The 26,327-nt window shown below is 41.1% G+C and overlaps 3 protein-coding genes across 4 annotated transcripts; 2 read left to right on the top strand and 1 right to left on the bottom strand.

Annotated features, from left to right (window-relative positions):
- The first annotated feature begins 121 nt into the window (after window positions 1-121).
- On the top strand, window positions 122-6,762 carry fam53b (family with sequence similarity 53 member B). The gene is made up of 5 exons (XM_077738323.1): window positions 122-292; window positions 3,195-3,346; window positions 3,687-3,741; window positions 4,333-4,973; window positions 6,058-6,762. The coding sequence occupies exons 2-5, from the start codon at window positions 3,260-3,262 to the stop codon at window positions 6,322-6,324; spliced, it is 1,050 nt and encodes a 349-aa protein (XP_077594449.1). The 5' UTR covers window positions 122-292; window positions 3,195-3,259; the 3' UTR covers window positions 6,325-6,762.
- lhpp (phospholysine phosphohistidine inorganic pyrophosphate phosphatase) lies at window positions 154-20,486 on the bottom strand. The gene is made up of 7 exons (XM_077738324.1): window positions 20,287-20,486; window positions 19,996-20,183; window positions 19,367-19,520; window positions 19,215-19,278; window positions 19,013-19,105; window positions 18,768-18,859; window positions 154-10,954 (listed from the first exon to the last, which is right to left on the bottom strand). Exons 1-7 carry the CDS (start codon window positions 20,469-20,471, stop codon window positions 10,855-10,857), a joined length of 876 nt encoding a protein of 291 aa, XP_077594450.1. The 5' UTR covers window positions 20,472-20,486; the 3' UTR covers window positions 154-10,854.
- A 147-nt stretch (window positions 20,487-20,633) lies between these two features.
- Window positions 20,634-25,988, top strand: oat (ornithine aminotransferase). 2 transcript variants are annotated; one of them, XM_077738320.1, is made up of 10 exons: window positions 20,634-20,797; window positions 22,072-22,292; window positions 22,738-22,962; window positions 23,028-23,123; window positions 23,297-23,424; window positions 23,494-23,616; window positions 23,690-23,818; window positions 23,887-24,000; window positions 24,588-24,732; window positions 24,800-25,988. In XM_077738320.1, exons 2-10 carry the CDS (start codon window positions 22,088-22,090, stop codon window positions 24,958-24,960), a joined length of 1,326 nt encoding a protein of 441 aa, XP_077594446.1. In that variant the 5' UTR covers window positions 20,634-20,797; window positions 22,072-22,087; the 3' UTR covers window positions 24,961-25,988. The 2 variants fall into 2 exon arrangements, with proteins under 2 accessions (XP_077594446.1, XP_077594447.1); XM_077738321.1 differs by lacking the exon at window positions 20,634-20,797 and adding an exon at window positions 21,127-21,294.
- The last annotated feature ends 339 nt before the right edge of the window (window positions 25,989-26,327 follow it).

Here is a 26,327-nt window from a genome sequence, read left to right on the forward strand (position 1 = left end):
TGGTGACGTCGATAAAATCGCGTATATGGTAATTTAGATTTCTAGTTTAGCTGTGGGAGTATTATTTGGTCTCCCTTCGCGAATAGGCTCGCCCAATCTGACGTCACAAGCCCTGTTGTACTGAAGCGCAGTGGGTTCGAGTAAATGTTGCACTTTACTTTACTCCTCGACGTGCTTCCTGGCTGTGAGTCTCAGGCTGACTTTTTGTTTTGTTTTGTTTCATCAACAAATAACAAATTAAAAGCACATCAGATCCCAGCATGATCCAGCTACAATGAAAAACAACTAGCAGGTAATGTTACTATACCCTACTGGAGCTTTGACTGAATGGCTTTTAAGTAAAAAAAAAGTTGACTTAACCCATTAAAATATTTTTCACTCATCGCAGATCCCGATCTGAATCAAATAACTTTAAATGAATTAAAGAACTTGTCATCGACTATAATGATCACATTTCTTTTGTCTTGGATGCGTACTTTTTTATATTTCAGCATATATTCACGGACATTTTGTGGTTTTCCTCAAGGCAAAGTTGACTAAAATGGGGCCAAAGTAAATATTCTTTTTAATTTTATTTTATTAACTTTATGCATTACTCATGCATGTGTCAGAATAAGTTGTAACGTCTTGTTTGATAAGATAAGGTTGATCAAGATCCAGAATGTGGCACAGGTTTTGGTGGGTAATAGAAAGTGCCCAATTGCTTAGATGGTGCAATTTTTGTTGTTGTTGTTGTACATATTCATGTCCAAACATGCCTTAACATTTGCAATGAATGTATAATTATGGCTTGTTTGGTCAGGAAGCAAAATAAGGAACAAAAGTTGGGTTTTGGGGTGGACTGAGGAGGGTTCGAACTTGCAACAAAATTTTTAATTTAATTTTATATTCTTCATATTCAAAGACTATCTGGATTTTGGCATAAAATGAGGTCACAGTGTAATAGAGATAAAGTTAGTTTAAAAATCTAACTGGGGCACAAAATACTGAATGTAAGACGTAAACTATCAAATGTATGCTAAATGGAGTAGGAAAGTGTTATAAGTATGTAATAATCGATTTTTTTAAATGAATGCTATTACAGTATTTGTTAGGATTAGACATGGCCTGTCGCTAAATCCAGATATACTATATTGTCATTTCATTAGTCATCAATGTATTATTATGACTTATTTATCATTAGGTGAAATTCAATGTTTTCATAGAAGTCAATTAACCGGTTACCTTTCCATGGTAATGTTATTTACCTGAATTGTATATCATTTGAAAGTCTATATTATTGTAGGTTTCTTGCAATTTGTCTGTTAAAGTGAGGGCCATTACACTGGAATGTTGTTGTTTTATGAGTCCAGCAGAACCAGAAATTTAAGCACTCACTGCCATCAGTCAGTCAGTCAGTCACAGTGGGGCTCTCAAATGCACCCCTTGAACTCCACGATGTGACATTACATATGGAACAAATTAAACTCCTGCGCCACATTTGACCTTTTTGCTCCTTTTTTTTTATGAGTACAGTAGATCCAATTCCGATTGGATCGCCATATTTGCTCTGTAGCCTGCATGTAACATTCTGTGGGCGCTCGTCACACTGATTTTTCCTCTCGTGAGGAAGATTTCGGCCATTGAACGTTGGTTATTGGGAGAGAAACTATAAAGTTGTATAAAATCTGCAGCAATAAAGTACTTCCAGGGGGTCACATAGTGTCCTTGCATAAGTGTATATATAATGTAGTCGCATGACAACTCACTTTGGGTTGGGTTCACCAGATATATTGTCCATCTTTTCTGAATTAGCTATTATGTAGTATCTTCGTGCCAGAGAGGGGAGTTCAATTCTGACAGGGTCCAGTGTTGTCATGCTGCGTGGGTAGGAGGATGTTTGTGTTTTCAATTGTTTGTCTTTAATGGACTCCATTTGGGACATGGGTCCTGCGCTAATGTATACAGTGGCAGCGATTATGTGGAGGGGGGATAATTAAACCACTAGGCCCCCTCGGGAGTGCGCCTCTGCTAGGCGGCCACGCTGAGCCTTTGTGTTTATGGTAAGCGGGCAGCTGCAAGCTAGAAGAGACCTCGGTGGCCAAAGTAGGGGACCCCCCTGCCGCCACCCCCTTTCGCCAAAGTTTGCTTCATTCATAAATGAACGTAGGTGAACGCATACTACGGTGTGTTTCTTTTTAAGCAGCACCACCTGCTCTCCAATTAATAACCCCAACAAAACAAAGTTAAGGCAGCCCAGTATGTCACGGAAAACAGGTTCTAACTATCAATTAGGTTGTATTTGTCGCATGATTTTTTTTTTATGGCAAGCTTTGTCATACACACCCTCATCATTATAACAAGAGACAGAGTCCAAAACACAACAAGCCTAAAAGCAGGCCACAAACTTTCCTACCATACTAATTAACAGGTTTTTTTTAGATACCTAGATTTCCCAGCATGCTCTTCATCATTACCACAATAATTACCTTAACCTTTCCTTGTTGTACTTTAGTTCAAATTTAACCGACAATACCACGACATTGAGGATTTAAATGGTATTTTCTGACCAGCTGTCTAAGGAGTTATAGCCTGGATTAGCATTAGTACTAATTGTCAGTCAAAACCCAAATCCTTATGTAATGTTTGCTGGCTGGGGGATTACAGTCTAGGTCTAGCCAATATATGGAAAATCCACTCTTAATTGGGAAACTATCAGACTATGCAAGGGGCCTCCCCCCCCCTTGAAACAACCACACTGCAAGTGTTGGAGATTCACCACTTATGGCACTCCGTGGATTTTCCACATTTTAATACCGGTAGTATATATATGACATAGAATTTGCGCATCCTTGGCCACCAGGAAGGTTGTTTTGATAACCGCAAGGTCGGCTATTCCCGGCCACCCCGCCCCACTCGGAGGTTTCAATTACACAACTTTGACTTTGTGAATAACTTTCTCTCCTGCCTTGCATCGGCCATTTAAAACGCACGACAACGAAACGGGAGTCGGGTTCCACATTGTTTGAGACATGGCGGATAAAGCCTACAAAAGTGTGGTGGTGGCAAAACTATATACAAGAAATCCGGTTTTTACTCCCTATGTGGGGAAAGTTTAGTATAGATGTCCGATCTATTTGAAGTTGTTACTAAGATGAGCTTGAAGACAGCTAAAAAAAACTCAATTTGATGTGTCTCTCTGTCACTATTGGCAGTCTGAGGAGTGAACATTCGTCATGGCTCACTTGACTGACCCTCACCAGAACGGCTCAGGACCGGGATGTGCGTCGCTATGGTGATCATTTGCAAGAAGAGGCCGGAGAAGGGTGGCGACAATGTAACGTCGAGAAGCACACATTTGGGCCCGGTGAGTGAGCACTTAGTATCTAGTATGTCAACTTTTATTGCAGTCTGAATCTGGACTTACTGCGGAAACTTGTTTGGCAACATTTCACAATGGAAATGAAATTACGAACATGGTTTTGTCCCCGTTACATTCAATTGCATCATGATGACAATCATCCTTTGCCAACTATTACTGGGTTGGTTCTGTCACTCACTCACAATAGACTCATTTAAGCTCCACAACTCTGAGTAATTTTGAAATTCAGCGTAGGTGGAGGAGAATAAGAATTCAGCTTTGCCCTCTGGGCCAATTGAAATGAAGACAAGACGCATGCGTGATTATTCTGGTCTTCTTTCCACAGTTGCAGACGCAGACCATGAGCCAGGGGACCGCCCTCTTCTCTCATGAACTCATGGGTAAGAAAAATAACTACTTAGAGTAGATTTACACATGAACTGAGTATAGAATATGCTAGTGACATGTTCCCCTCAATCACATGAACTAACTAATGCAAGTCATTCATCGAACCTAGTTATTGTGCAGTCTCATGCGAGTAATTTCAAGGGCAATGTTCAGCAAGCCAGATTTTCAGTAAAAAGTCGTCTGAGAACTCCCTGTCTCTCTGGTAGAACAGGATGTGCTAATCAGAAGGGTTTGGTTATAGTTCAATCCCAAAAGACTAAAATGAAAAATGCCTCGCTAAAGGCATTACAGTTACTGGGTTTCTAAATCAGGAATCACAAATCTGAGGTTAAACATTAAAGTGCTCACCCAATACTCAAAATAGTTGGTTTACAGACTCAAGCTAGCAAAGCTTTCATGAAAGAAGTCACTTATATGAAAGTGAAGATACCCATCGCTATTAGCTGAGGGAATCATGACACAACATACTCTGTCAGTGTTTGTTGAAGCGTATGGTTGAGATCCCTTTGGGATTACAAGTGGGGGGGGGGGGGGGGGAATCAATTCAGAAAGACATTAAAATGCTCTTGTTGAATGTGCTTCAGATACAAGGCAGTGGTGCAAAGTGAGCCACCCATGCACCACGCCGCAGAGTCCAGTCGGCACAAGCCTGGAATCTCTTTGGCACGTCCTCCCCGAGGTGCATCAGGGCAACACCCACTGGGGTTGGGATGTAGGCTCCACGTCCTGTGCCGTCAGTAGCCTACTGCAGAATCTCAGCCTGAGTGAGGCTGCCTCTTCCCTGATGGCGGCGGCGCCGCCCAGCAAGCGCCAATGCCGGTCCCTCTCCTGCTCAGATGACCTCCACCGCTCCACCTGGCGACCCCAGGGCTCCAGAGTGTGGACCACAGTGGAGAAGAGGAGGTGCCACAGTGGCGGGAGTGTCCATCGTGGCGGCCTTGCCCAAACCAGCTTCCCGGCTATTCAGCGTAGCTCAAGCTTCAGCCTACCCGCCGCCCTGGCACAACCCCTCTACCTGTCTAATGAACAGATCCCTGAGCCCCATGTGCCTTCGCCAGTAAGCTCTCCAGACTCCACCCCTGAATTGGAGCGCCGAGGAGGACCAGGCGGTCTAGCTCGTAGCCGCTCGCAACCATGCGTACTCAATGACAAAAAGATTGGGGTCAAGCGCAGGAGGCAAGATGATGCACAGAGGCCCTCGCTGGATTTGGCAAAGATGACTCAGGTTAGTGTTTATTGTATTGATAAAAACATCCGTGACTTTGACTCAAGAGGAATCAGATGACTGACCCGAGTTTGGTAGACTTTGTGGAAACACTAGACTCACATGATTTGGGTGAATTAGAGGTTTACTGACTTCAGTTACAAGAAACACTCTAAAATCAAATTATATAGAACTGAGATATTGAAAATACTGCTCAGTTGATTTAGGTGTACTAACTTGAGGTTCAAGAAACCTTTAAAAGACAGTGTACGATAGCCTTCAATTGGCATGGAATTGAACTCAAACTAGTTCTAGCCAGTCAGCAACTAATGATGCCTAATTCCAGAACCCTTGCGGATGACTTAACTGCGGTTCACACTCCCGGCAAGTCCACTCGCCACAGTGGTTTGTCATGTATCTGCCAATGTCAGGGAGTAAAGCAGCTGCAGCAGAGGTCATGGATCTGGTAGTGGGGGGTGGTTATAAAGAGCTATTGATTTGGGTAAATTCAGCTCCAGTGGGTGGATTGCCGCCACAGGCCAGGCTGGACATGGCCCCGCGAAATATCGACCAGTTACTATGGATGGCACAGTCAAGGTCAGAACAGACTCTGGTAGCAGTTTTACCAAAGAAGGGAGATGGACAGTCTTCCTTTATAATATCACAGAAGTTGTGGGCCAGTCTTAAACTCCCATCTACATAACCCCTGTTCGGTTATTACGTAAGCCAGAGGGGCTTTGAGCGCAGTCCTTTCTTCGTGATGTTCGGGCGCGAGACAGCTGTTCTGTCTTTTCCGCATTAAAGCGTAAAGATGGGATCAACCCAGTGTGGGTGAAGCTTCGCGCACTAAGTTGCAGCTGTCGGGATCCTGGCATTGGTACTACCCAATGTCCTTTCAAGGGTCTTGTTTCTGAATACCTTCATTGTGTGGTATGACCCTAGCATACGCGGGTAGTGAGGCTGCAGAAATTGAAACATTTCTTATAAGGAAGTCTAGGCTAGACAATGCCTTCAAGCATTGATGCTGATTTCAAGCATGTGTAAAAGTTATGTTTTCATCAGTTTCTCTGAAATCAATGCTTCTGTTGTCCACTGATCTCCACAGAAACTTCGGAACTTCCACAGCCTTAGCTGCCCGGGAATCACTGGCCAGTCTGAACACTGCGAGGACCCTTCTTCACCTCTCCATGCTTCAGATGAAGTTCCACCTTTAACCCAGCACGAATCACCTGCCCGCACCATCCAGGAGGGGGACTGGATCTCTACATACCACAAAAATAAGGCACCACTCTGGACGGGCCTTTGTAGTACCGAGAAGGACAGTTATCTGCTCGGAGGCGAGCTGGACATTGAACAAATTGAGAGAAATTAATACTGGCTTAAAAGTCTTATGGACACATAGAAGTTATGCACTCATTCTTGGAGACAGTAGTCTTAAGATTTCCCTTCTTGTAGGGGTTCCACATAAGTCTCAGGAGACAAGGCAATCAGGAAGTGTCAAATCTAGAGAAGAAATACTAATCTTTCGTTGTTTCCGTAACCCTTTACCGTAATACCTTTGGAGAGAATTCACAGCAGGCTTGTACAAATTCTCTGTGGTGGAGGAAGTTGAACGACCCGATGGATGTAAATGGGGCACAGGTGAGCTTCTTATTAAGTGACGCAACATGCGACAAAAAAAACATGGCTTCTCTTTTGAGATCAGTGTGTGATTATGATGCTAATAGCATTAATATTTTTATGATTTGTAACTACAAGGTGATGTACAAACACGAACGTATTTCTATATGAATAAACAGTTTTAAATGTTGATCGTGTATGGCCGTCATTCATTCACTATCTATACCGCTTGTCCTCGTAAAGATGGCGGAGGGTGCTGGAGCCAATCCCAGCCAGCTATAGGCAGCAATTGGGACACCCTGAATTGGTGGCCAGCCAATTGCAGGTCACAAGGAGACATTGAACCATTCATGCTTACACTAACATTACTAGGGGCAATTTAGAGTGTCCAATCAGTCTACCATGCATGTCTTTCGAATCTGGGAGGAAACCGGAGTACCCCTAGAAAATCCACACAGGCCTGGAGAGAATACGCTGACTACACAAAGAAAAACAAGACCCTGAGACCAATGTGCTAATCACTTTCTTTTCGTTATGAGAAAAATAAGAAGGCCAAGACAGGCTCTCTGCAGGACACCAACGGAAGTTTTAAAAAGTAGTTTTTATATTTCTATATGACAATGCAGACTGACCCAATTAAAGGCAAGCTATAGTACAATTGATGAGCCTGTATTTGTGAAGCCGACCGGACAAAGATGTCCGGTTGCTTCTGCTTTTTCTTTTCATTTATTAGAAGGGGGGGATGATGAGGACTGGAGAGATGGAGCAAAGTTACGGTTCACCCCAGAGAACTACCCCCAGCCCTTACACCCTGCCCTGCACGGGAGGGGGGGAACAAAAGGGTCTTTTTCTTATGAGGAACCCAGTGACGTGCGAGGCGCTTGTGAATGTGGGCCATGTGTCAGGCCTGCTTGCTAACCTCAACCCGACCCAGCATATAACCCCCCTCAACAACAACAAAACTGTTCACTTGTGAATCATTTTTAGGCATCACATTATGATCAAAGTGGATTGCCGAGAAAAAAAGACAATTACCTTCTGGCACTCACAGTTTAAAAAAAGAACAAGGCCTAATTCCAAAAGTTAAATGTTGTGCAGTAGTCTAAAACATCTTTTGCATGTCTGGCTGGCCCCTTAATCAGCAGGGTAGCAGCAAGTGAAATGAAACCATGTTCTAATAAGAGATAGCAGGACAAAAGGAGGGGGCTTTAACCACCCTCCTAAAGAGAACAAAAATGGTATGAAGTGTTGTTTGAGGTCAGTCAAGGTCTTATCGGATGACAGTTGGTGGCACACCAAGAATGAATTGGACTACTGTTGCGTATTGAGTCGAATCTAGAAGTCTCACACCACTAAATTAATGGAAGTCAGTTATTAGCTGTACTATATAGGGCTGTGACAACACCTATTAACTGTTCAACCACTAACACCTCACTTCACTTGCAGTCAACTAAAAGGTATTTTCTCATTAAAGTGGCTCAGGTAGAGAAAGGCGCTCATGGGAAACTATTTACAGCTGGGAGGCAATTCATACGCAAAGTCAAAGTGTTCAACGTGTGAATAAATCATAGCTCTTGCGATGAAATAAAATGGTCACAATGGAGTAGGTTAATACCGTCCACTGGCATTTCTTTCCCAAAATAATATAATCAGAAGCAGAATTACCAGCAGGGGGTCTAGCGTGGTGTTAGCTAGTCTATTTGTAACCTAGTTCTTAGTTTCAGCAGGCCAAAAATGGATGGCGATATTAGAGTTTCGTCAGATCCTTGCTAAGTCTCTAATTGGATTTGATTGCCTTCCTTGGTAAGAAAGAAGGTCTCAGAGTAGCAACCTTGATCTTCTACTAGGAAAGGTTAGACGTTTCTCGAACATTAAGGATCAATGAAGAGTACAGCAAGCAGACTTCTTTGCTTGCTAAAATTGAGGTCAGCTGTAAGTCTTTAAAAATGGCAGGCAGACCATGACAGCCCGTTTATCCTGTGCCATGACATACGGCCACCTTTGGCCCCAGTGGATTACCCTCCACATATGACGGCTGTATATCAGCAGTTCAGACTCGGAGGCTTTAGTGGCAAATTATCAACCCCAACAAGAAGGTTCGGGTATTCATATAGTAGTACATAGTCTACTAGTATGTTTGAATATTGTTCTCATTTATCAATAAATGTTCTATAGAGTTTAATAAAGATCACAAGGACAGGGAACCTATAACTTTTGTTTCATGTCAAAACAGGAGCATTCCAAGTTGAAAGGTGCAGGTGTGCCAAGTTTAGCTGACACACTGGTTCTTGGTCAGAAGAGTTCATTGTAGAGAAAATACTTTACACTTACTGGAGCCTCAGGTTATTCTTTCAAAGATTTATGGTCTTCCATAACATAACATTAGGTACAGCTGCACAATCTAAGGGGGTTCCATACAAGAACAAAGATAAGGTGCTTCAGTTAAAAGGTATTAAATGGGAGGTTGTGCAAAGGAGATGTTCTGACAGACAAACTCCAGACTGTGTCGACCCCCCTAAGGTGTCACTGAGCTTAGCATTGAAAATGAGATCAGCTTAATAATGAGCTTGGGGAAAGAAAGGAGGAGTCGTAGTCGTTTTGTGTTTGGACTGATCATGACAATGGGATGGCCGCATTAAAACAACAACCCAAATAGCACACATGGAGCTGTGAGATAAATCTGATATGAATGTTGCTTCAGTTCCAAACAACTCTTATGAAGATGGATTGGAAAGGTCACCTGGGCACCAGACTACACCTACTTCTATGTAGGATTTTTGAGTAGTCCAGTTTGCATAGTTTTTGAATAACATTCAAGGCTATGTTTACCAAGTTATACCATTTGGTATCTGTTTGCATCCTGAACAGAGAAATGACAAGTTCCTTAATCGATTCCTAAGGCAATCTAATGAAGCTGACAAAAAAAGGTAGGGAACCTATTAGGGAAAAGATTAAAAAAAAAAACCTGGTCTAATTCCAATTTACTAGCAGTACATGAGACCAGGGGGCTATAAAACTTTTGCCTGAACGTGCAGTCAAACAAAGTCTGAGGTGTTTGTAAAGCCACAGCAGCTGCTAGCACTTTGCAGTCATCCGCCGCTCAGGTTTACTCCCCAATCAAAAAGAGGAGTGTCCCTCTTATCCTTCATAGCATTTAATTTCCTTTAATTGCCCAATAACAGTCAAGCTTGTGTCAGTTCATGGTGAAGTGAACCAAGAGTACCTTGATTATTCACTTGGCAATGGGCTTTTGTTCTCCATGCTGGATTCATTTTGGATACACTGGAACCTCCAGGCAGCATCCATTGAACAATGCTTTTTGTTTTATTCCAGCTGGCTTGCCCGAGCCCAATTTCTCACCCCTTCTCTTCACGGGACGCTGGGGCGAATGCTAACGAGTGGGTAATAATATAACAAAAAGGCGAAGTGGCCTCCGAGAAAAGCGCGACCGCGACGCCAATGATTCAGAAATGCTTTCAAAGATTCCAGGGGTGATTGGTAACGCTCCGGTTCCGTTAATCGTCTTGGCGGAGGGCCGCCGTCCCCTTTCCAGACGCAGGAAAACATGAAATTCAGGTAGAAGACCAGGCAAAAGTCGCAGAGACATTTGCCATGGATCATAGATGGGTTTAATGACTATAATGCTCCAAAATATCCAGTATTGAGAAAACATCTAGTTGAAACAATACAGTCTTGGATTAAGAAGCTTTAGTTCCTTCCAAAGTTTGCATGAACTCAAGCACGCTGACCTCAAGCCTGCCAAACACAGTCTTGAACTCTAACCAGGAAAAGGCAGATACCGGAGACTGAACATTCTCAAGTCCCAATACCTCTGTCCATAAGTCCAAAACATTGAGTTAGTTCCTCTTTTCAGGTCTCTAGAAGCCAAACTGTATACGACTGTTAAATTACATTCTTTATCTATGCTGCACTAAACCAGTCAAATGCTAGCGTCATTTTAGGTAGTGGTGCTGATTTATGAGGTTTGACGACTGTCAGACAATAAAATGCACTCTACTTCCTATAGGAATCAAGGATAGACATACCGAAAAGGAGTACGTAGTAGACTGTTACCGACATAATTAATGTGGTTACATTATAAATGACTAAGAATGAAACTAATAGCATGCAGCAATTTCATTGTGACATTCATTCAACTACTTGCCTCGATACAGTCATATATTTACTGACATATGGTAGAAGACATGAATCTGTTTTCTAATCTAATATTTGGGATTAAAATCCCCATACTATAACTTGGCTTGATATACCTCATATCACTTTAGGATTTTCTTCTATGGTTGAGAATCATGTCCACAGCCTGGGCCAGGTTATCAGCCGTCCCATCGGCCATGACAGTTGGGTGCTTCTGATCGCTGGGCCTGAGGAGGAGTCAAACAAGACCGGTTGATGACAGGGTGTCTACCAAAAATATTCCGGTGCTAAATACTTCCATAGAGATCATAGGAGCTCATGTCAACAAGGTATGTGCTACTTTCAAGTGTAAGTTGCCTGCAGGTAAGTGCATGTTTTGGGTTTGTTATTTATCTCCCTTAAATGCAAATTACCTTCAGGTGAGTCTGAAGCAAAATCAAGGATGAATAATAAAACCACAAAAAGCGATGAGTTACACAATTTTTAAACCCAAGACCCCAGAAAATGTGTCTGGACGTGTGTGATATGTAACAATATGCCTCTGTATTTGTAAAATAATGCCTCAATACTTTTTTTCCATACAATGACACTTTTGTGACTCTGGGGTAGGCCCATAAAACTTAAAAGCCTGGTGCTAGATGAAGCCCACAGGCCACCTACCATGTTATATGACAAAATATATTTAAAACGTATTGAAGTTTTGAAACGATGACATCATATATGATGTATTTATTAACAATAGGTACATTTAGAGTCCTACAAAAGGCACATTCTTTAAAAAAATACATAATGTCATTTCAGTGCAATGGCAAATTACATATAAACTATAACATGTCATTATTACACTTCTAACCATAACATCAAGCAGTATACTTTCTTTTGTAGTACTGTTTTGGTCTGCTGGGGCAAGAAAAGCACTCCCTTGTTTTTTTTTCATCATCTTACATATGAAAAAACCACAGAAGTCTAAAAAAAAAAATCTACTTGAAAAGAGTAACCAGAAACTCCCCGCGACAAAACACAAGGCACTGGGGGCGGCCATGTTTGGGCTGAGTGCCAAGCGATGGATGGAAGATAAGGCGGCATAATCAGCTGGTGGGGAGGGGGGGGACATGATCTCCCACACCCTTGCTACCCACCCAGTTATCCTTTAAAAACACAAGAGACGCAACCCTTATTCATCTGCATGAGTGCCCCCCAGACTCATTGATGAAGAGGGGGAGGCTATAGATCCGCCATCCTCATCCTCCAACTTGGAACGAGCCACATGTCAGATCTCCAGATGGGCTCTGAGCCCCCCCTTCCACTTACCACAGAGCCCCCACATCCACCCACCGTGCCGAGTGTGTGGCACACACACTGCCATTAATCCTGCCCTTCGAGAGTTTGCCCAGGCACCGTGGCAAATATTTGTCCACTGCCATAATGGAGGCCTGGCGCGGGGCTTTGCGAGGAGTTGAATAGTGAATAGCGGGAGAAGCTCTGCCATGTGTTTGCGTACGTCTGTCAGCCGCCAGGGCTTTGGATTACGTGAGTTGAGCCACTAATGGTGGCGGTGTTGTGTCTCCCCTCGCGGCCTCGACGACGGATTGATTTGAGAAGTATTTCAGACACACGGCAAAAAAAAAAAAGTACGCAAATGCTTTTTTGTGTTGATTAGGGCAATAAGTTCTATAATGGTCAAGGAGAAAATTCTGGCAAATAGCAGTTGGGCTGGGGCAACAATCCACTCTATTCTTTTGGAGAATAACAAACAATGATATTTTCAACAGTCTTTTCATCTCGGTGTATGTGTTCTGTATTCTGTAATCATCATTTTTTAGGTACTAGTGCTTTTATACTCAGCTATAAAATGTACTTCTCATGTGTAACTAGCCAACATGGTATCTTTCATGAAGCGGGCCTATTGTACTATTAAGAATCTACGAACTTCTGAAGTGTGCTCTGTGCCCTACATGCAACAACAATATCCATTTTATTGTTGTTTTTTTTAACAACAAAATAAACCCAACCAAAGTACATCCAATGGAAGGTTTAAAAATCCCTATTCATGCATTTTCCCACTTTTTTTTTTACTTCTTTGCTCGGTGAATAATGGAGAAGAGAGTGGCTCGATGCCTGCATGCAAAATTCAGACACAAAGCAGCTTGTGTTACCCGATGAGGTAATGCGTCCTTCAGGTCTACGCAACACGGAAGGTCCGAGACGCACGTGACATTTCGAGATAGGCCCTGGCTTTGGGGTGACACCTCAGGAACTTTCACACGGCCACGAGGTCATTTCACTAAAGGCCGCTTGCAAACATAAATGACTCATGCTCACAATTTTGGGTAAATGATCGATGAGATCGACAGAAGACTTTAACTAGTCCCAGTCCTATTTTGGCAGTTCAGTTAATAGTTTTTGTCAAAGAAATCTTGGCTTGAAGTCAAAAGTCATCATAAAAATGATTTTTAAAAATTAAAGCATCCTTAAAAATGCAATGTTGTGAGACTTCAGCTCTGTCCAATGCATTAATCTAATGTAATTATTGCAAAATCCATCATCTTTTTGGATAAGACGTGTACAAAATCTGATTCCAATTGAATATGTGTCAAACTTTCAACAGTATGTACTCATAAGGGAATGAGTTTCATGGCATCAAGTTCACTACTACATGAGATGACTGTGTGTGTCTTAGGTGACACTTGGCTCCATTAAACAGGACTGACATGAACTGAAAGCAGATACAAATGAGTCACAATGGCGGGGGCTGTGTGAAATCACACCATAGTGGCACTGTCATATTATGTTCCAGTTAATGTTTGGAGGAGACGTGTCAACTGTCAACCGCAAATGTGACCTTCAGCTAAAATGTCAGCAATGGAGAGAAAATGGGTGAATATTCCACCAATTGTCAAGGTGTAAACTCTCACAACCTTAACCTTTTTGCTCGCCAGACGCTTTTCCAAGTAAGCAGCGATAAAGTAGATAAGACCCGCACCAAGGCAGGTATGGAAGACAAGTCAAGCGTGTAAAAAAAACAAACTCTGAGTGACCTTATTTTGGTACTCCGAGTATGTGGCAATACCATGGCGTTCTGACCACAGTCTGTTCCATCACAAAGATCCAAACTTACTTCCAACTGTTATTTTTTTATCTCGACAACAAAATAACAAAATCTGTTATTTTCAGAGCCTGCCCAGGTCAAGACTTAGTACAGACAAATATATATGCACAAATACATTTTACACATTCATAATACAAGTACTTATAGCCGTTTGTAAGCGGTATTTAAGTAATCTAACCCATGGAAGAGAACAGGCTGGTGTATGTAGTATATAGTACATGCAACCAGATACTTTAAAGCCATGAGAATGTTTTTCAAATCTCAGCATAGCCTTATTGCCGTCTGCGTGAGAGGCGCAACAAGTGTAAATAACGTCGGCCTTCACCTGGCATCGCTGACGGGGAATCCCGTTTATAAGTTATGTGGCAGCGACGCTGAAAAGGAAAAGTGTCAGCGCCTGCCAGCAAAGCTTGGAAAAACACTCAAGTGAGCTTGTTGTGGAGAAGTGAACGTTTTTATAACACATCAATGAGGGCACAATTGGCAAGAACACCACCTTTCTCACCCTCAAGAAACTGAGTCATTCCCCGTAAAGACACCACAGGCTTGAGATAACCTTTATGCTCAGCCAAACCCTGTGGGTAACTTTTATGCATCCTTTTTGATACTTGCAGTGGTATTGAAACCTGTTTCAGAGATAGTTTGTCGTCATTTGGTGGAAGTACATTTCTAGGTACCATATTTTCACAACTATAAGACGCACCACATTATAAGGCGCACTGCACTATAAGGCGCACCCTTAATGAATGACATATTTTAATTTTTTTTCCATATATAAAGCACACTGGATTATAAGATGCCCTGTCTATTTTGGAGAAAATTTAAGACTTTTAAGTGTGCCTTATAGTCGTGAAAATATGGTACTAGTATTTGCGGGAATCCCGGAAATCACTGAGACCAAGTCAAGAACAAGTATTTCCAAAGCTAAAAACAGAACTGAGTGAACTGCAGGCTTTAAAAATGCACTCTTGAACTAAAACCTGCCTTGAATGTATAACAGTATTCACAAATATCTGCTCTTCATCCAACTGCTGACTATACAGAACCAACAGACAATTTCAGGGCCCTAAAATATCAGAAATGTTGGTTTTGAACTTCTATAAAAAGAAAGATCCCAGATACATTCTGAAGAATACTTTGTGTAGCATGTCATGTTTCTAAATGAAACCCCAAGGGAAAAGGAAATATAGCTGGTCTGTGACATCAGTGGTAGTGGCCCAAAGAAAGAAACAACAACTCCAAGATCTGGCCACACGGAATCCTAAATATGTGGTATAGAAAAGACAGAACTGGCTTTTTACTTTAAGCGTCTTTCTGTTCACACTCGTGACAGAATGCAGCTGCAGGCTTCTGACTGAAGAGAGGAGAGCAGGGCGTTATGGCAACAGAATGTGACAGATGCTTAAACTATGGCCTTCACATACTCGGATGAATTTCTAGCCACCGTCAACCGGAGTACAAATGTTTGCAGGGTAACATTAAGCTGTTGTGTAACTAGTTAGGAACACAAGATCTCTTTCTTCACAGAACCTTTTTTATTCTGTATTTTGTCGAAAGTCACCTGAGAGCTAAATGGGAATGAGGTTGCTTGAACTCTAGTGTTTTTTTTCTCCCCCCCAATACAAACATCGCAAGCTGAACAAACAAGAAAAGAGATAACAAAAGTTTACTTCCTAGTTTAGCTAATTTAATCCATTTAGGGAAGTATTCTTCTACTATAGCTACAGTTTAAGGCCAGATAGTCCTTCACATAAAGAAATATGTTAAGGGCCGGAATGTAGTAAAAACACCCAAGAAATACTGATGAGTGATAAAAATGTCAGAAATGCAATACCCTGCTACCCTGAAGGCAGAACTTTATCTCCTTCAGCCACTCTTTTTAATAAAGTATGCCACCTTGTGCTTACTCAACATCAAGCTTTAAGTAGGAATTAGGATCTGAGGCCCATCTAAACACTCTGGCCTGGTTTTATAGACCTTATTCTGCATCCAGATCCTGAAATCATGAACCTCTTGTCGCATGTCTCTATCTTAAAGCCTCAGATTTTGTTTGCTTAGTGACACAAATATGGCTAGATACAATAGGGAAGAAACTACACAATACCCCAATGGCAAAAAGAAAACATTGAAGGATTTCTATTTCATGAATTAATCATACGAAGACCATACCATAACAGTCAACCATCCTTTAGTCTTGGGATTGCTTTGATGCTTCAGGACCTGGACGGCTTGCTACGAGTGATAGAACCCTGCATTCTACACTTTACCAGGAATCGTAAAGAAAAATGATCAGCTATCAGTAACCAAAAGCTGAAGAACTATTGGGTTTTTATAGTAGGTCTAGTGGTTTAGTAATTAATTCATTTGTTAGTAAATTTGAATTGTTTATAGTCACAATAAGTCAATATCTTTGCAATATCTAGACCATTACACAAACAATGGATTAACGAATATATTGCGATAGGAATCTAGGCAGTAGGAAGAAGAAAAAGGCAAGTTGCAAAGGGTGCAGATTAAATATCCAACTTGTAATAGAGGACGCAAATGTTAACAAGAAAAATACCAGTTAGGGGATGGGAGGAACAAAGCAGTGTTGGTAGGTCAACCAGCTTGATGCGGCAATCATTCCTGAATTGATTGTGTTTATGTTACGCTCATAGCTGCCAATTCCAATCCGTGGGGAATGGAGTGGAACAACATGGATTAGTCTACGAGTTAATTAAAATCGCTGTACGGCAGCAGAGCAAACACAGCCATTTTACATGACACATAACATACAGTAAGAATAGTTCACATTATGTTCACTATTCTTCGATTGATAACATGAATGTTTTCTTTCTAAACCATCCAGACAATTGAGCTTCACACTTGAAGCTAGTGATACTTGATATCTTATTTCCCACGCCGACAAAAAACAAAAGCGGAGTTACAATTGATGGAGGTCAAAGTGAAGATAAGACGCAGATGTAAACTTGTGCTTGGATTTGTGATGCTTAGCGACTCAAACTTTGGCTTCCTGTTAAGTTGTTCCCAGAGTCAGGATCTCGCCGGACCTGCTCGGAAACGCCGTTTTCAGCTCGCATGTGCACTCAAGCGTGCATTTCTGATTTACACTGTAAACTTTTTTTCAAGGGGGCCGTGTGAAAATGTTTGCCATTCGCCCTCATCTTTTAGCAGGTTTCTGCTTACTCGCAGAAATTTCTTGTCTAGGTGTACCTAATAAGCCAGTAATAAGTGCCATATGGGAGAATACATTATGAATGGCATCATGTCACACCCACAGAGCTTGTGAATCACAACTGAATACATTTGAGGTGCTTAATGATCCCTTTGGAGGTTGTAATTTCTGGCACTGTTCAAATTCAATAAATTTCCATCCCTATTTTTTTCCTAAATGTGTTGTACGTTAGAAAAAAGCAACGTTTTGTCTAAAAAAGCTGAGGCGTAGTCTCAACAGGCCTCATTGGCGTTAACAGTCATAAGACTAGTAAACCGCAGGAATAATAAAACTAATGGTCATGTGAGGAAGAAAAAAAAAAGGTGCAGCCTAGTACGTACACTACATGTGAAACTGATTAGAGCCTCCATTTTAAGCCATGTGGCCGTACTACTTCTTTTTTTTTTTTTCCTTTTCCTCCCCGGCTTTGTCAAACATAATCAAGTCAATTTAAGAAACACATGAACAGAGGTCTTCCGGAACAAATCCTGCACACTCGACAAGATAATCCTATCAGGTGTGTAGTATTGGTAAATTCAAAATAAATGTGGCTACTGTTTGAAAAAGATAAAACTTATCGAGTTTAAAAGGATGATTTGGATTTGAGATCTACTGGTGTTAATTAATTCTTTAGTAACATTGCCTCTTTATATAAAAAATATTATATTTTGGTATTTTCCTTCAACAAAAACAGAAAAATATTTATAATAAATATTGTTTTTGTTTCAATGAACATTTTCAGCTAAAATCTAAACTCTTAGTAATATACATAGCAATGATGTGATTTATATAGGCCGATTATGAGACTCATGGGGGGATTAATTGACCATGGAAATAATTGTTTGTGGAAGCCCCCAAGTTAAGACTGAAAACTGAACCCAAACAGTTCCAATAAAAAAACAGTCTCTGATTTATCGTATTTCCCAGTTTGGACTTGCATGGCCTATTTGAAGCAATGCCTTTTTTCCTCTGAGCCTGATGGAAAGCAGAGGTCTGCTCAGCATCTGCTCGATGTAAAAGCAGCTGTGTTTTCCCACAAGTGACTAGAAGTTTATAGTGTATTGGGCCTCCACCAAACAAAGCTAGAAGATGGAGATCTTGTGCAGGGCAATCTTTGGAATTACAGTAAAGCCATGTCATACAATACCATTTTTGTTCCTTTTTATAAATAATCCTAACTTGAAAGTCAACTCAATAGCACCACGTATATCAAAAAGGTGTTCTAACATGAGGGGAACCCGGAATTTTAATCCTAGCAATATTGCTTGCACAGCTCCATTTTCCCCCCATGAGCCACAAAAGCACTTTTTCCTCCCCGAATAATCAACTGCACGTCTGTAATTACACCGTCGCCGAGGCACCCGAGCCGCTTCGTCTCATAAATTTGTCAACCGCGTAAAGATCCACTTATGTGTAAAGCTATTTTTGGAGGTGGCCCAATAAAATGTACTAATCTGGAGCCTTAAAAAGAAGAGGGATGCAAATAAGTGAGCAAGCAACTGGTGTCCGGGCGCCCTCTTTTGACATGTAAGTGGAAGTATTTCGACTAAATGGGGTTTTATACAGCACTTACAACATAAACTTCTTGTCTTTTGACTCAGAATAGTCCAATCCAATCAGTTAAACAGTTTAAAGAAGCCTTTTATAACTAATAGTCCTAACATTGTTTTTTATTAGAGTAGTATTGTGTGCGTGCATTTTGTAATTCACTCACCTGTATTTTCCAGTTTTTACTTGCACGCCTTTCATTCCGCATTGTTGGGCTCCACCCACGTCATTTACCAGATCATCACCAATCATCAACACCTAACAGGGAGCAAAAAAAATAATAATATTAAAAAAAAATGTATAGGCATACCAGCATGTGAAAGAAAAACAATGCAGTAGAATTTTAGGAAGACATCTTTGGGGGATGAAATACAGTTTTTAAGGATGGTGTCAATTTAACAAAGGTACCACCTCATGTGGTTGAAGCGCCATGTCATTGAGGACGCTTTGGAAGAATGTAGCGGATGGTTTCCCGATGACCTCGGCTTCCACATCGCAGGCGTACTGGAGTAAAGATGGTAAAACATGTTGGTCTTATTTGTAGAGTGATGCAATGAATACGTAAATAAAAACAAAAGTGCCTCATGATAATTTAGTACGTTGGGCGCAGTACCTCTAAAGCTTTCATGTAAACTCCCACGTCCAGCTTGAGGCCATCAGTCTCCTTGTAGTACCTCCTGCAGAGAAAAAACAGTGACATTTATACACATTGTCAACTTATACTTCTCTACAGCCCTAGCAAAGAGGAGGTCACTACATTGTTACCCTTTTCCGAGTGAGAATAGGACTGGTTTCTCCAAGCCGATCAGGACCCTGAACGCCTCATTGAGATTGTCGTAGGTGAAGTTTTCAGCCGCATCGCCGATCACCACGCAATTGGGGTCTTTTGTGTCCACACCTTCAAACTCGGGGAGAAGTGCTGTTAGGAGTGAAAACAGAAGCATTTGTTTACACATGTATTCACTTACTAAATACTGCACGGTATATGTCTTAAGGGAAAGACTGCACATTTTGATCAGAAATAGCATAACTTGAAAACACGGACACACCGTGAGAGTTACAAAATGTAGAATTGTTGAATGGTTTTTTTCTTCCTTTCATGGGTTGGTAAAGGTTTTGAATGATTTTTTATATCCTCTATCCTCATTTTTTCTGAATAATCTGTATTACACTCAAATGTTCTTACTCTATGTACAATGTATCAAAATTCCAATAAGACACTTATTGGCTGAAGTGGATAACTTGACGAGGTTTGGTATAACTGTGTAGCAACTTTAAGAACACAAGTTCACCAGATTCTTCACTAGTGTACGCTACTGTATACAGTATAGTAGTAGTGTAGTCACTACATATATACACTGTGTATAGTAGTATAACATAAAAGCAAGCAGTACCGTCATATACCAGCAGATGGGGACGCAGTCCTCTTTCCCGCAAGACAGCGACTGCTGCAGGTGCAGGAGAGAAGACTTCGTTGACGTTTATGTCAAATCCCAATCTTTGGAGTTTGGCAACAAACTTCTCTCTTGCAGCCTGAGTCTCATTAGTGCAAAATCTTAGCTTCAAGTCGGAAGCCTTCAGCCTTCACGAACAAATAAAACCCAGGGGAGGCTAGGTCACTTGAAATGAGCGTGCAACTACCTTTAAATCAAAATAAACTTTCTGGATCGGCGTTTAACACTCACTTCTTCACGGCTTCGACGGAACCGGGAATTGCCACCCCATCACCTTCCCCGCTGTCATACAAAACTCCACACAGGTCCAAAATTATGCCTTTTAAACTGTTTGCACAGCTCGGGAAATCTGTGTCGGCCATGACGTGACGCAAGCAGTTGCACATGCGCAACGACAATCGGACAATCAAGTCCATACGCTCTATTTCAACCTTTTGCTCGTATTGTTTTGGGAAAATATTTTTTAAACAACTAGTTTTTAATTATAAAATATATTTGTGAAGTTTTATCATTTGAAAAAATATAATTTAGACTGTCCCTGGGTCTTGCAATCAAGCCGATTATTGCAACATGAGGGCGTGTCTGTTGACGTCACGTTCCCTCTGTTTGGCACGCGTCCACTTCATCCATACAACGTGCGCGCTCCGAAGCATCAAACAGCTAATAAAAGCACACTCTGCGGACAATCTGACACCGTACACCATTTGAAAACAATCTTGAAGGACATCCCGCTGCTGTGCTGGTATTTATTTCCTTCCCTTCATGTATTTGTGCCCTTTACTCGTTTCCGCTGTATTTGACAGCTAAGCTTTGAACGCACCACAGCTAATATGCTACAGAATGCCCAGTACAGTAAAAGCAAAGGACCAGGTGGTTTATATTGGAATTTACATGAAAATCACCTGGTTTGCAACTAAGTCTTTTTTTAAAAGCTCGAACCTATGACGTAGCTGCATGTGGGGGGTGTTTTGGAGGCAGCTCCCTTACAACCTATCATCTTTCAGGGGGACGTTAAACGGAACAGCAATGCCAAAAGTGTTAGTAGGTGTGAATAAATTCCGACCGCTGAATGGCTACCTAAAGTGGTCACAGGACAAGCTACATTGATACGTGCGTATTTAGTGACACCCTATTGATGACGTCACAGACGCACTTGGTATAATCGCAACTTGGATATTTCTCCATCAAATGCGCGCTGTCAATCGAATTTGTAGTTGAGAAACTCACTTCAAAATCTAGGTGAGTGAATCCACTCATGTAATACAGATGGATCATTTTAGTGTATGTATTTTTATGTGCCTGCCATATTTGGATCAAAGTAGTAGACAGACACATTTTATTTTTATTTTACCAGGGCCATTGCTTAAGATGCTAATTTTAATGAATTTAATCAATTCCAAATGTTACCTAATAGTTGTTCCTCAACATGTACATTGTACCTTGTTAATGAACAACTTTTTTATTTTAATCAATGCATGCAACTTGTTTTAAAACTGATGCCTGGCAATAATTGTTATTAAGGAGCCATATTTCTTTGTGTTTACATTACAGTACAATGTTTTAATATCTTTTTCCTGACATTTACTCATTGATCAATAAATATTTTGAACATTAAAAAAAAAGTTTTAAAGTCAAAATTCGTGATCATGAAACTTTAGTCCATACAAACTGAAGTTTTAACAAAATAAGTGTTACATTGCCTTACTTGAACCCTTGGAGCGTACTAAAAAACTTTTGGTGTTACACAACAGTTGCCCAGGGGGATAAAATCTAACTTTTTGGCAAATGAATACTGCCTCGATAGCAATTTCGACACTCGTGGTCTTTTGTTTACTCCATGAAAGAAAATCATTGTTCAACTGCCTGCATGGACGTGCTATTGTTTAAAGTCAGGAATTACTTTTTTTTTGCTTCAATAGCTACAGAGAGCTTTTGAGATCAGCCTTTTTTTCAAAATCAGACTACTTTGCAGAACAACAAACTGACTTCTAACTTTATCTGCTCTTATTCCTTTAGATCCAATCATCCAAAGATGAAGTCTATGATTTTCCAGCTCACTCGGAGCCTTAGGAGCGCGACCCCCCTCGGCGCCCTCCGCGGCGTCCACTCGGTGGCACGTCCCGCCGCCACTCGCAAGGCAGACCAACCGCTTACCTCCGAGGAGATCTATGCCCGTGAGGAAAAGTATGGAGCACACAACTATCACCCCTTGCCCGTGGCGCTGGAGAGGGGAGAGGGTAAGCTAACATAACAACAACTAAAATGTTTCCAGACCATCCAAATGAACGTTAGTGTCCACGTTGGCCTGCAAAACAACACTAAAACCAATTGAAACCATTTTTAAGCAAGCTTATTGGACAGAAAGCCAACGAAAACACACAAACTGAACAATACTGTCAAATATGCCGATGAAACCTTAATTTACAAAATCTTCCAACAAACAGCTCCTCCTCCACTACAAAATTTTGTACAAAAAAATTCCTACACATCAACAAGGCCTGGCTCTAGAGGAGACTGTGTAGTTCCCTTCAAAACATACCTGCACATACCTGGGACTCAATACCAATTAACATACATCAACACCTATCCCTGAAACTCTGCCTATCATCTTAAAGAATATAAATATGTTCATTAATGTGTGCTGTCCCTTATTAAATAAATCAAACCCAAACATTCCCCCAGGAATCTACGTATGGGACGTTGAAGGCAGCCGCTACTACGACTTCCTGAGCGCCTACAGTGCCGTCAACCAGGGTCACTGCCACCCCAAGATCGTGGCAGCTCTTACCGCCCAAGCATCCAAGTTGACGCTGACCTCCCGAGCCTTCTACAACGACATGCTGGGAGCTTACGCGGAGTTCGTCACCACCTTGTTCGGCTACGACAAGGTCTTGCCCATGAACACAGGTAAACAAAAATGAAAGTGTTATTTAGGAGCATTTAAAGGGATACTGACATCAGTGTCGTCCAAGGTGTGGAAGGTGGAGAGACGGCATGCAAGTTGGCTCGGAAGTGGGCTTACAATGTGAAGGGGGTACCGAAGAATAAAGCCAAGATCATCTTTGCTGGTGAGTCAAAATTGCCATAACCAATGGAAAACATTTCCAATAATTATCAGATTTAAATAAGTACACTGTTGCGTATGTTGTTAAAAAAGACTGTAATAAGAATATTCATACGCAAGTTGCCATTGGTTAATATTGAGACTGAGTAACAAATCTTGTATGTTATTTTGTACCAGATGGCAACTTTTGGGGCCGAACCATGGCAGCCATTTCCAGCTCTACAGATCCCAGCAGCTACGAAGGCTTTGGCCCCTTCATGCCCGGCTTTGAGCTGGTCCCATTTAACGACATTCCAGCACTGGAGGTTTGCTTTTCGACTCTAACGCCAACAAAAACCAAATGATTAATGTTTTGTCTGGCAAATGTATTTCAGAAAGCCCTCCAGGATCCGCACGTGGCAGCTTTTATGGTGGAGCCCATCCAGGGCGAGGCTGGCGTGGTGGTGCCTGATAACGGCTACCTAACGCAAATCAGAGAGTTGTGTACACGCCACAACGTGAGTATGCACTTAAGTCACGATGCCTGTTGAGCTACCATATCAATATATTTGCACGCAAAATTGTATTCAGGTGTTGTGGATTGCTGATGAGGTGCAAACGGGTCTAGCAAGGACTGGACGGCGTCTGGCGGTGGACCACGAGGAAGCACGCCCAGATATTGTCGTCTTGGGAAAAGCACTTTCAGGGGGAGTTTACCCCGTAAGCTCTTATGCTAGCCAATTTTGTTTTTGGGGTTTTGCAATGTGTAACTGTTCTATGTATGTCAGGTGTCTGCCGTGTTGTGTGACAATGAAGTCATGTTGACTATTAAGCCGGGGGAGCATGGATCCACCTATGGAGGGAACCCCATCGCTTGTCAGGTGTCCATCGCAGCGCTTCAGGTGGGTGAAAAAATGTACTGTATGTTTACATTTTGTATTTTATTAGTTGGCATTGACAAATTATGGTAATAAAAATGTCAATATTGGGATTGAATGATTGCATTCTGGATGTCAATGTTTTTGTCATTGGCATGAAAAAGTTCAAATGAAGGTCTAATGATTACTTTTATTTATTTTTTTAAATTTAACATTATACTATTAGTACAATTTTGAAATTTAAATTAACAGCGCTTTGTGAATTACATTTAAAATGGCAACCTTACTGCATTTTATAAGTAGGGATCGATTTTTTTATTTTTTTCCCCATAATACTGCTATTAAAAGTTTAGTTTCTTTTAACATCAGCTGTTAAATACTGGATATTAAATATTACTTGAAATTCAGATTTAATTAGTCTTCTGTGGCCAAATTAGTCATTCAATTTGTCAAATCTTACACCAATGTGTTGCAATTTTGTTTTAATAAGGAAAAGAGCATTTTATATAAAGAGAATGTCAAACCAAATTTACACTGAAAATTACAGTATTGTGTTTACGGCTCCAATAATAACCTTACCATCTCTGCCTAAAAATTCTGCCCCTTTATAGGTAATGGAGGAAGAGAAACTGGCAGAAAACGCCGAACGCATGGGCCAACTTTTGCGCTCGGAGCTGAGGAAATTGCCCTCTGACATTGTGATGACAGTGCGGGGAAAGGGCCTCCTCAACGCCATCGTCATTAAAGAAACCAAAGGTATGGCACAATCCACCCACTTTAGTTCGAATTGCCCGAAATGCCAATGGATTTTGTCTCCGTTTAGACTACGATGCGTGGAAGGTGTGCCTGCGTTTGCGCGACAACGGTCTCCTGGCCAAGCCCACCCACGGCGACATCATCCGCCTGGCGCCACCACTCATCATCAACGAGTCTCAGCTAAGAGAATGCATCGACATTATCCACAAAACCATTTTGTCCTTTTAAAAAATATTCCACTCTTTGGTTTTGGTTGAAACTGGGCTGCTTCCTATTCAATTGGGACTTTTACGCAGGCATTTTTGTATATAGTTGATTAGATGTTGGGCGGGTGGGACATTAAGAAGCATCTTCTACGGTCACAATTTTTGAGTTTGTGAATATTTTGATTCGTAAGGATTTGATTTGATGTTAATTGAAATGCTTTTTTTCCATTTAGCTTGACGCAAGTTATGTCAAGTTTACTTGAATGGCCAATGTATGAAAAGTAAAGGAAATCTGAGCATAATTGACATTATTATGATTAAGATTGATGCTGCTCTGTAATGTAGCTTAGATGCCACTTGATGGTGATAAAATACCACTTTGATTTAAAGAAAGTGGATCAACAGAAGCACTTATTTTCCCTGCAGAAAGCACTTAAAATGTGATGCTACTTGGTTGAAAAGGTTAGCTTGCAAATTTTACCACTGTGGCACAAATAAAGATATCAAAAAATAATGGGAACAACTGCATTTATAGTAAACACCAAAACAGCTATTTTTGGAATTAACCTGTAAACTATTACAATCCAACTACTAACATCAGAAAAGTTCCCCCCCACATAAAAGATTTGACATTACGACTGAACAATATTTTGCAAAAAGTGCACTTATGGGCTACCCAATGGTGCAGTGGTTACTCAGCCTAATTTTGGTGTCTGGGTTCAATTCCCATTCAGTGGTGTTATGATTGCGAGCGTGAGTGGTTTTCTGTTTTCAAAGGCCTGTGATTGGCTAGCAAACATTTCAGGGTCTACCCCAGAGTGGTTAGCTGGGATAGAGTCCAGCACCCCCCGTGATGATGAATGAATGAACAGGTAGAAAAAGATAAATATGAATGTCAAATGTTACCACTTTTATCTAGTTGGGAAATTGTAAGTAGTGTTTCTGTCCTTCGAATGGAAGTGCTGATGTTCCAGCATATTGTCTTGTGAAAGACTAGTTTTTGTTACATGAAAGAAAATCTGAAATTCTTCTAATAAAGTATTGCAGCCATTTATGGTGTGGATTCATAGTTGTTGCCATTACTTAAAATTGGGGCAGTTATGTCAAATACAAATGCAGCTCTATTCTGTACTTTAACATAACAGGTGCATTCAATACTGGGAAAACATTATTTCACTATTAAATAAATGTCCTGTGCATGGTGAATTATTTAAAGAAATATGTCATGCTGCCTTTTAGTCTGCTTATATTAAAAACATTTCTCGAAACTACTCATGTTGACATTCTCACAAAATCCACACAGCGGCCTTTTTAGTAACACTCAAAATGTTTACATACTTCCTAAAATGACATTTCACAGCTTTTATAAATAATCATCAATATGATTAA

This window comes from Stigmatopora nigra, chromosome 18 (genome assembly GCF_051989575.1).
Source record: "Stigmatopora nigra isolate UIUO_SnigA chromosome 18, RoL_Snig_1.1, whole genome shotgun sequence".
Taxonomy (NCBI): Eukaryota; Metazoa; Chordata; class Actinopteri; order Syngnathiformes; family Syngnathidae; genus Stigmatopora; species Stigmatopora nigra.